This window comes from Micropterus dolomieu, linkage group LG12 (genome assembly GCF_021292245.1).
Source record: "Micropterus dolomieu isolate WLL.071019.BEF.003 ecotype Adirondacks linkage group LG12, ASM2129224v1, whole genome shotgun sequence".
Taxonomy (NCBI): Eukaryota; Metazoa; Chordata; class Actinopteri; order Centrarchiformes; family Centrarchidae; genus Micropterus; species Micropterus dolomieu.
The window spans coordinates 26,245,112-26,256,793 of NC_060161.1; the positions used below are offsets into that span (position 1 = coordinate 26,245,112).

Genomic DNA, 11,682 nt, shown 5'->3' on the forward strand with positions numbered 1-11,682 from the left:
GTGTTTATGTGCGTATTGGTGTGTAATTTGTCACGTTGACTTTTGCAGCAGCAGTTCCACCTACCTGTCTGTGATAGATTTGATGGTTTCACTATGAATCACTTTGAATTAAAAAGTATCATTAAGATGTCCTTGCTGTGAATTTTACACGTGAGAATGAGGATGGTTTTCTTTTTTCATTTGGTGTCAGACAGGTGTTGTTTGATCTTAAAAAGAATTAAGTGATGTGATAAAAAGGAAAATTGCTGCAAGACTCTGCCTCCCCATTTAGTATTTATACCAGAAGTGCTGTAAATATGTGTATACACCATAGACTGTTTATAAAACAGTCTTTTGGCAGCAGCTCCACCTTCCTATTTATAAAATATAATTTTATTTTTTAAATACACAGTTACAGATCTTTTCATGTACTTTGGTCTCTCAGTTGAAAATTAGTTCTCATTCTCACAAGGATAAAATAAAAGCTATGCTGTTAATAAAAAAGAAATTAAAAATATTGCTTTCTTTTAGGACAAAATTGACCTTGTTGAATATCATGATATCATTATTTTGGTGTTGATGTGTATAATTCTTTTATAAAACAAAGAGCAAAGGAAGATGTTTTTTAATCAAAACTTTTTTAGCCAAGTCCAACATTTGACATTTTTAAAATGTTTTTTCATTATGTAATACAACACTGAGCAAAATGTGACAAGCAAATTATGAAAAAGTGAACACATCTCAAAGGAAACATTACATTCATAAAGATTTGACAATTAATAAAATAAAGTAACAAATATTTAAACAAATCCTTTACAACAATAGTAACATAAATAATATTTTTTTTATGTTCATCCTTTACGATGCTTTTCTTTACGATGAAAATTAATTTACGATTAGAATGGGTCTGCTTTATAGGTAAATTTGCATTTGCATAAAATAATTTATTAATAAAAGTATAGTATAGGTTTATTGTCACAATATAACAAATTAAAGAGTGAAATATCACTGATGCTCGGGAGATGGGTACCAATAATCTTCTAAGCAGTTTTAATCCCCCACTGCAGAGCCCTCTGGTCCTGGGCCGTGCACATCCCATGCTAGTTAGTGATGTTTTCAGACAGGAGGCTTACTTTTGCTCCTCTGTAAAAGCTGTCAAGAATTTGGCATGGGAATTTGGCCTCAAGAAATACAGTCTTTTCTGAGCTTTCTTCACCAGTGTGGAGATGTGAGATGACCATGTCAGGTTCTCTGAGATGCTGATTCCCAGGAACCTGAAACTATTCACCTGCTCCACCTCAGCACCACTGATGTAGACAGGAGTGTATGTCTTTATCTCCTTTTTCCTAAAATCAACGATCAGCTCTTTGATTTTGCTGACGCTGAGCAGTAGGTTGTGCTCTAAGCACCACTCTACAGGCTTATGAATTTCCTCCCGATATGAAGTTTCATCGTTGTTTGAAATCCAACCATAAACCATAACAAAATTGCAACCATAAACAAAATTGGTCGTGTGACCATGCATTTTTGAAGTCACCATATCACTCACCCTGTGATGGACAAGTGCCCATGGAGTAAGCGATAAACCTTTAACACCTTTAAGTTAAAAAACAAGTTAGCTTTTTTGCCATTCAAAGTTATTTTTTTATGTTCAAGAAGTCATGATTCTTGTGTATAAACAATTACACACATGTTTAAAAAAAACTCACACGTGTTTGTGATTTAAGAGGTTACAACTTGAGGATATACTGTTAAGTATGATGTTAGCTCTAAACTGCTGGATGACACGTTTGTTAAAGGGATGGGCTAATTTAAGCCAAAAGTCCTTGAGGAAACTGATAGTTATTTTACTCTAACTCTACAATAGGACCCTCTTGAAAATGAGATGATGCATCTCAAGAGGCTATCCTTCAATTATAAATGCAATTCAATTCAATTCATTGCATTCTTACATTTTTATCACCGTAATGATGTGACATGAAATTTAGACCAGAAGCCATAAATGGACAGAAAGTGATTCAGCTCCTCTTGTGAATTTGGACAGATTAGTGGGAGAGGTACAGTATGGGAAGTCCATGAATATGAAATGGACATGAAGATCAACGGAATGATTTTAAAGAGATACATTGATAGGAAACATATCAAAAATCTAGCACCAATGTTTCCCGATCTAAGTGTGATGAAATGTTGTGAATTGGCATGACAAAATGACATTGATGTCCCTGACCCACATGTAGCTCAAATTATCCTCTCTTTTGGCTCAACTTCCCACTTGGGAGCAAGATGAGCCAAAAGTCTGAAAACCCATATCTGTCTCAAGTAGAGGGACCAGTTTTTAACAAAGAGCTTAAGTGAAGCATCTCATGTTCAACAACTCAGGCTGCACTGCTGTAATCAGATACCAGATGGTTTTGACTCAATGGTGTGGTGTTGCTGTTTAACTGTAAATACTATATGTTGGATGTGTCACTGTTTTGGCAATGTCTCCCCCTGCCTGTCCTCAACAGATCTGATGACTGTACAATATTTAATCTAGACAATGGGTTGGAAAGACTAAGATGAAGGCAAATAAATGTAATATAATGAGGATAAAGCAGTAATTTTTAACTACAGTCCATGGTTGACCTTATTAAGTCACTTAAGCTTAATTCTACTGTAAATAATTTGCAATTGGCTTTAATATAAATTGAAAAACAAATTATATTTAGTAGAATTAAGCTTAAGTGACTTAATTGGCTTTACAAATATTTAATAGATATTGGAAATGAAATCAAAGGCAGCAAAACATTTAAAAATGTTTTTTCTACAACTGAAAACTAAAACCCCCCCCACTTTTTTCAATAAATATTTAAGTTGAAACAGCAGGGGTCGCTGTGGTTGTAGATTTCAGGATACTCCCAAGGTGTAGAGGGATGTCTGAAAGAAAGAAGAAAAAAGAAAAAGTGGTGCTGAGATGGTTCTATGTAAAGTGGGTGTTCTGCCCTCATTGTTTGAACTGAGCACAGCAAAGCAGACAGATAAACTCCTGGACATGTGACAGGTGTATTGCCTTCTTTATTGAGACGTTCCCTTCAAATATCTACAGAGTGAAACTGGAAGTAAATAACAAAGCATGTTTTTCAGGCGCTAAAAAAGGCTCTGGTATGCTACACATTAATGCCATGTTCAGTGTGGACACATTTGCATACATTACAAATACATGCAAAGGAGAATTGAAAACATTTGGCATATAGATAGCAAGAAGATGAAACACTAAGAAATATGTTCGAATAAACAAATATCGCTGTACATTTACCATAATCACTACGTAAGAAGTAAACAAATGCAAATTCTAAAGCTACATGCAGCATAGCTGAGTAGTTGCTACTAGCATGACTTTAACATGAACTGCTATCTGATAAAACACTTGCAATGCCAAAATAGTCACCGATAATCCCTTTAACGACATTTTAATGACTAAAAATACTCACAGGCAATGCTTTCCACAAAGCAACAAAGAAATATGGATGCAGATTCAAAACATAGACAGTATATTACTAGACAAAGCCACCCTGCTGGTTTGAATGGAGAGCAGTGAAACCAGTTTTGGACCAATAAAATACTACTACAGGGCCACTTCCTGTTGGCACCAGTGTCTACTGCACATGATCGCACAGCATAACGTGGTTTAATGACGTAGAGCAACGGCAGAAACACCGTAATTCTGGTAGCTGCATAGCTGCACAAACAAAAAGTTTCTTGGCTCACTGTTTTTAATCAGTCCACCTACGAGGCTCACCTGCCAAACACCAATGCAGCGTCACTGATGGCCGAATAGTTTTAGATTCACTGAGACTTTATAATCTAAGCAATATGGTTTCATCTCTCATGTGCGACGGGATGTCACAGAGTTTTAAGGTCATTTTTGGGCCTACATGGAACGGTCCGTGCAGGTTTTGGTCGGCTTCACTGTTTCAACCCCCTTGATTCAAAATAACGATCCAACCTCTGTCTCTGTCGGCCACAACTAAACATGTGAGACTTACTTCCTGTTTCCTGGCTGACCTACAACCTTACTATTGGCTAATGCAACATGAATGCAAACAGCAACAGCCCCACCGGCTGGCAAGAATTAATCTTGGCTAGCACACTCCCCACCTGACATCTATATGATGTCATGATTACATCTTTCCATTGTCCTCGTCATTAGTGCTGGGCTCCTCCTCAATGTTATGGTTCTCAAGAAAGTCTTGCATGTTCCTTCAGAAGTGACCTTGGCTTCTACTTTCCTCAGCTTCCCATCATGACTGGGGAAGGTTTTGACTACAACACCCATGCGCCAGCAGCACAAGGTCCCCTTTTGGTAGATTAGGTCTTGCTGAATGCCATTTCCTTTGACCTTGTAGGGTAGAGAGGTACTGGGTCTTCCAACGCCAAAATTAGAGAGATTCTGTACCTACCTCCACTGGTGTTTGTACATGTCATTTTCATCAAAATTGCCAGGAGGTGGGGATGGGACTCCTACCTTCTGACTGGTGTCAGGATGAGAGGAAAGCTTGGGTCGGTGGATCCCGGGATGAGAGGTCGCAAGTTAACAATTGCTGTTACTTCTGCCAAGAAAGTGGTCAACACTTCATGGGTCAGCTGCCGGGGTGTAATACCCATAAGCATGGACTCAAGTATTCGCCTAGTCACACCAATCATGCATTCTCAGCTGCCTCCCATGTGTGAGGCATGAGGTGGGTTGAACACCCATATGCAGCCTTTGTCACTCAAGAACTCCTGTATTTTGTAGTCGGACCTCAACTGGGCCACGAATAGAGAGGAAGCGCCGCAAGGCATTGATGGAGCATGAAGACTCAATCGACTCCATCACCTCAATGTGTATGGCTCTGGTGTTTATACAGGTGAAAATGACTGCCCACCATTTGCTGCTTGCGCATCATCCCTGGGTACGAAGAGAAGTGACTGTCCAAGGGCCGAATACATCAACTCCAACATAAGAGAATGGAGGGTCAGTGCTCAGATGGTCAGTGGGTAGGTCACCAACCTCAGGGAAGGCCTTGTATTGAAGACTGCATGGGATGACACCCCTAGCCTTGGCAAAGTCTTCTGGGGAGAGGCTTTTGCATATGTGCTAGCCTTGAAAATGGCTCATGGTGTTTTCTCGCTTGAAGGAGCTAACTACATGGATCAGCCTTGCTATAGTTCTCACAAGCAGTCTCCAGTATGAGAATGCCTTAAAACGCCTCGGATTCAAGGGGGACTCTGCAACCTGAGTGGCACAAGATATAACTGGAGGATCTCAGGGTCAGCCTCGGGGTTAATTAGATCAAAGGATGCTTCATTATTGGCCTCGTCCTCAGCTAGCTTCAACAGGAGCTGGGTTTTTGTTTGTGGGAATGTAGTTCCATTGTCTGGATAGTGATGACTTTCTGATTCTCTGCACATGGTTGCTTACGTGGACATAGAACCGTATGGATTTGTTGCGCATGTAACTGTTTGTGGAACTGCTGAGGCAGATAGAAGTGTATGTCCTTGGGATCCTTAAATGTTCCAGATCTTTGAGGGAATCCTTCCAGTCACACCATTCTTTAAGCTTCTTTGGAGGAAGTGGGTCATTCAACTCACAGGCTTCTGTGGTGAGCTCTCTTAGCAAGGCCCTGCCTCAAATGCTGACTGGAGCTGCAAATCCGAGTGGGTCATACGACGACAACACCCCTCGGTGAGTGTAAGGCTTCTCTGTAGCAGATACCTGAAAGGGGTGGGTAGACTGCTCCTTTAGGACCTTCGCAAGGTCCTTTTTGGGAAATGCCTTCACACTGAAGTGATTAGAACCAATCTTATACAACTTCAAATTGGGTGAAGCTAGCGTTTCTTGGGCCCTCTGGAGAACAGCGATAGCCTCATCATCGGATGGAACTGAGATTAGACCGTCATCGAAATAGAAAGCGCCTTGTCGTGCAGCCATCATCCTCTTGATCTTGGGACGCCCTCATGAGCCCATAGATCGGCACAGTGGGTGAAGGGCTGTTCTCGAAAATGTGAACCCTCATGCGGTACTCCATTATAGGTTCCTCCATGTCATTGTTTCGGTGCCAAAGGAAGCGCAAGAAGTTCCAGTGACCTTCCTGTACCAAGAAACAATGGAACATCTGCTTGATATCAGCTGTGACTGCCACTCGCTCCTTGTGGAACCGCATGAGGACACCCAGCAGGCTGTTGTTGAGATTGGGGCCTGTGAGAGGGACATCGTTTAAAGACACTGAAGGTTCTACTGTCACATTCTGTACAGTGGATTTCCACCTTACAGTTCTTGGCCTGATGGCTGGAAGAAGCACAGCATCGGAAACAGATATGATTCTGCTTCAAGTAAGTCTTACGTTCCTCTGGAGACTTCTCTCGAAATGCCCTGCACTTTTTGAGTGGATAGGGCTTCCTGTGGATGGGACACTTTTTACTAGGGTCTTCAACTCTTTGTCCAGCACTTTGCCGTTGTTTAGAGAAAACCATTTCCATTTTGTTTACTGAGATAGGGATCCTTGTTCTGTCATGCTTCCCCAGATATTTGTCCACTTTGGAAGTTGGAGGTTGTGATGAGTGGTGGAGCTAAAGACCTGAAACTGGGGTTGTTTCTCATTCTGGCTTCATTTTTTATAAAGGTGGCAAAAACAGAGAATGGAGGGAATGACAGCAAATGTTCTTGTTTGTACTTTATTCCATGTGTCATCCATTTCTCCTGCAAACCAAAGGGAAGTTTATCCACTATGGGATGAATTCCACATGCTGTGTTGAGGTAAAGTAATCCTAGAATGTGGCTTTCGTCTTTGGCAGAATCTATTTCTAAAAGAAGGTCCCCAAGGTAGCGTAGTAGTCACTCTGACATCTCTCTGTGTGTTGCTATGGGTCCTGTTTGTGCATGTGCATGTGTGTGCATTTCAGACCTGTGTGTAAAAATACTAACATAATAACAGAGTGAAAACATTGATTTTCCCCTCGCAGGATTAAATAAAGTAATAAAGTATATCTAAAAAAGCAGAGCCCTTTCAAAGGCTTCAGGAGAGCCATAACACTCTTGCAGTCTCTCCCACACCTCAGTCCTGTTGATATGCACTGCTCGGAGGTGTTTTGCATGTTGAGAGGATTCATCACCCAACCACTTGGTGAACAAGTCCAGTTCTTCACTGGCCGTTAATTGTAGACCTTGAATGGTGTTTTCAAATTTCATTTCCATGACCAGTAATCACCTGGTTTGTCGCTAAACCTTGTAAGTCCTCCAATGAGCAACTCACTTCTGGCTAGAAATCTTGTGAGGTCAGACATATTTAAGTTCTCTTGTGACGGAATCAGAGGTTTGCGCACCGTGAAGCATTGGGAGACAGCATCCTGTCCACTGTTCTGGTGAGGCAGTGAAATCTCTGCGAGGTCTAATGCTAGGGTCAGGCAAGTCAACTTCCTGCTTAAGGTGAAAAAACGTGGAACGTGCTGGCACATTGTGAGGCTTCATATCTTCATGTAGAGTTACATTGGCATTGTGTGAGAAGTGATTATTCACATACTCATTCTAAGGGGTGAAATGTCTGAGAGAGGCTAGCGCTCATTCGCTCTTCATCTATTTCACTAGCCGCTGCTTCATATATGTTGGCTTCAGCGAGGGCCGCTTCTGCGTTACGTTGGTGATGAAGCGCTTCTAATGCAGCTTCCAGTCGCGTTTCCTCGACTTTGAGCTCTGCCTGTTTGACCCTCATTTCCATTTCCTTTTGAGCAAATGCGCTCTTTCTCGTGCTGCCTCTGCCTTAGCACGTGCGTTGATTGCGGCCAAGCTTGCAGTTGACTTACTAGAGCGCTTTGATGATTTTGATGCATGAGTGCGGACCGACATGATTGCTTCATCTTGTTGCTGAGACATGGTCCGGTTCTGGGGCAGAGCTGACATGTCTCTCCACCTGAGATTTGATTTTGTAGATGAATCTGCCTTTTCACTGTTTCACCCTCACTGTTTGAACTGAGCACAGCTAAGCAAACAGATGAATCCTAGACATGAGACAGGTGTATTGTCTTCTTTATTGAGACGTTCCCTTCAAATATCTACAGAGTGAAACTGGAAGAAAACAACAAAGCATATGTATTTGAGGCGCTAAAAAAGGCTCCGGTATGCTACACATTAATGCCATGTTCTATGTGGACACATTTGCAAACATTACAAATACATGTAAAGGAAAATTGCAAACATTTGGCATATAGATAGCAACAAGATGAAACGCTAAGAAATATGTTTGAATAATCACTACGTAAGAAGTAAAAAAATGCATGACTTTAAAATGAACTTCTATCTGGTGAAACACTTGCAATGCCAAAATTGCAAGTTGACTAAGTTGCTTCTCACGAGAAGCCGTCATTGAACCGAGGAGGGGGTCTACGCCACCACTTATCCCCCACTTACAATGCTGTCCTTTCATCTCTTCCCAGGAAACTCAACAAAGGTAACCTATTGGCCTCAGGTGAAGATGCCAACGATGGTCGTTCAGTCTTGGCCACCGGTAGTCTTAACGACTGTAACGACTGTCGTCACAGCAACCAGGAACACTAACGAACCAGCGGTATTGATGACCCTGGCCAGTCAGTCAGAACTGAAGAAGTCCTTTGGATGAGGGACGAAACGTCTTCCAGTATCTTCAACCAAGTCCAGTTGCCCTTGATTTTAACCTTCGTTGGATATCTGCTGAACCTGTATAATGCAGGTGTATTCAGCACCGTGGGTACTGAATGTTAAGCTGACCCTGGATGACTGTGGTTTGTTTTACAATATTAACTGGTTGAAACTAACTCTCGAACAGAGACTAAAAGACCAGTTTATGCAAAAGTGACAAAGTGAGCTTATGAATATGACATCAAGAGATATGTATGTAGAATTAAACGTGTTCAAAATGGAAAAGTATTGATTGCATGAAAACAGCTATAATAGCTATACAAATAGTTATTTGCAATTTCAGGGTGAATAATACTAGAATTCTGGCCTCCTTTATGGTATGTGTGTGAATGTAGTTTTTGTGTTCTTTTGCCCTTTTGGTGTTTCTGCTGTATGCTTGGTGTGTTTTTGTTTGGAGCCTGTCTCTGTGTTCTGCTCTCTCTCTTATGCTCTGGATGCCGCTGGTGGGCAGGGTCGCTGGAGCTCTTGCCTGCACACCAGGGCTCATCACACCACTCAGCGCACCTGTTTCACATCCTGCAATCTACTCACCCATATAAGCCAGACCAACCTTCCAGTCCCCGCCGGATTGTTGAATCATCTAGTATGAGTACACACCAGCCAACTCGAACTAGCACTTGGAATCTTGTTTGACCTGTTGTGAAAACTATTGCGAACTTGCCATTTCCCTGTCCAACTGCAGACTATCAGCCTGGGGGCCGGACACAGTTCAACTTACCAGCAATCTCTGAATAAATTCACCTTTGTTTGAATGTCTAACTCTGGTCTGCGTTTCAGTTCTGGTCACTGATCCTGACAGTAATGACAATTGTCTGGGAGGCGAGTATCAAATTTGTTTGACTGTGAGAATGTAAGCATAAGAAATAGTGGAGAAAGGTAAAGTATTATGTAAGGTACCCATCTATATGTAAGTAAATTTCTTTGCTGTATCAGACAAGCCAAAGGTTATTAGCAAATTTAGTATCTTTTCGAAGAATGTTATTCCTTTGTTTAAGTAATAATATTATTTTTACTGTTTACTATTTACTGTTTTTTGTTCACCATGTACAATGCCCTTGTGTTGGTCTTTTTGTTATTTGTTATGCCTTGTTTGTGATCCATACCATATGATTATGGTCCTGAGCATTTAAAAAAAATGAAATGGAATAAAAAATGTATTGAAATAAAAATTCACATAAAACAGGTGAAAGGAAATACAGTTTTCTAATGTCTACATCTGCCAAATTAAACAGACACAGTTGTTAAATATAGTGAAATCACTGAATAAAGCAATTTCATGCTTGGGCCCTAATAAACAGAATATAATTATATAATCTGATTATAATAATCCACTAACAAATGCATGAGCAGCGTTGCCAGGTTTGAAAGTCATATCTGGCATCATGCACAGCAAAAAAAGTAAGTGTTCACTTTAGTGATCATGGCATCGCAGGAATGTTAATGATCTCTTCCCTGGGATGTGTGCGAGTGTTGGCATTCCAAACCACACTTTTTTTTATTGCGAGCTAGAATCAATTTTCTAGTTGGATATGCACACATTTAAAGGCTTTACTTTGTTATCTATTTAAAGAGTCTAAACACATCATCTAGGTTCCATCAAGTTGAGGACACAAGATATCAATTCATGTACATTTGGACAAACAACTTTTAATATCTTTTAAGGTTAAGAAATACACAATGTAGTAAATATCTATCAATTAAAATCATAATTAGATAGAAACAGAGGTAAAAATGCAATTAGACTTAGAAAGATGATAAACTAAGAAAAATAAACAAGGCTGACGCTTGGTAACAAAAATATTAGACATTCAAAGAGGACAATTCCTCACATGAAACAGGTTTCCGGGAGGTTTCTGGGGATGAGAAAAGGCTGGAGGGGGTGCTTCGTTCAAGGCACTGCTTTTAACCATGTTTCAGTCATACAAAAATAACAATATCATTAGATGTAACAATATCATTGTTGTAGCTGATGCATTGGTTGTATTGTGTAGTGGGGTAGTTGTTGAGGGAACGCTGGTTGTAATTTGTGTGGTTGTTGTAGTGGTGGCTGTTGTAGTTGGTGGGTTCGTTTTCGAGGAAATGGTGGTTGAGCTTTGTGTGGTTATTGTAGTTGGAGGGGTAGTTGTTGAGGGAATGGTAGTTGTAGTTGGTGGGGTTGTTGTAGTTGGTATAGTGGTGGTTATTGTAGTTGGTGGTGTTGAGGGAATGGTGGTTGTAGTTGGCAGGGTTGTTGTAGATGGTGGGGTAATTGTTGACGGAATGGTGGTTGTAGTTGGTAGGGTTGTTGTACTTGTTGTAGTAGTGGTTATTGTAGTAGGTGGGGTAGTTGTTGAGGGAATGGTGGTTGTAGTTGGTGGGGTTGTATTAGTTAGTGTAGTGGTGGTTATTGTAGTTGGTGGGGTAGTTGTTGATGGAATGGTGGTTGTAGTTAGTGGGGTTGTTGTAGTTGGGGTAGTGGTGGTTATTGTAGTTGGTGGGGTAGTTGTTGAGGGACTGGTGGTTGTAGTTGGTGGGGTCATTGTAGTTGGTGTAGTCGTGGTTATTGTAGTTGGTGGGGTAGTTGTTGACAGAATGGTGGTACTGCTTTGTGTCGATGTTGTAGCTGGTGTAATGGTGGTGGTTGTTGTTGGTGGCGTAGTTGTTGAGGGAATGGTTGTGATTTGTGTGGTTGTTGTAGCTGGTGTAGTGGTGGTTATTGTAGTTGGTGGGTTAGTTGTTAAGGGAATGGTGGTTGTAGTTGGTGTAGTGGTGGTTATTGTACTTGATAGGGTAGTTGTTGAGGGAATGGTGGTTTTAGTTGTTGGGGTTGTTGTAGGTGGTGTAGTGGTGGTTATTGTGGTTGGTAGGGTAGTTTGTAAGGGAATGGCAGTCGTGCTTTGTGTTGTTGTAGCTGGTGTAGTGGTGGTTTCGGTGGTTGGTGGGGTAGTTGTTGAGGGAATGGTGGTTGTAGTTGGTGGGGTTGTATTAGTTAGTGTAGTGGTGGTTATTGTAGTTGGTGGGGTAGTTGTTGATGG

General features: G+C 41.0%; 1 protein-coding gene across 1 annotated transcript in view; it reads right to left on the reverse strand.

The window, feature by feature from the left end:
• Positions 1-11,032: 11,032 nt before the first annotated feature.
• Positions 11,033-11,682, reverse strand: part of LOC123979870 (mucin-2-like) — a 3,937-nt gene continuing 3,287 nt past the window's right edge. The window contains exon 2 of the mRNA XM_046063979.1: positions 11,033-11,251. Within this exon, the coding sequence (XP_045919935.1) occupies positions 11,033-11,251 (219 nt within the window). The remainder of the gene's footprint in view (positions 11,252-11,682) is intronic.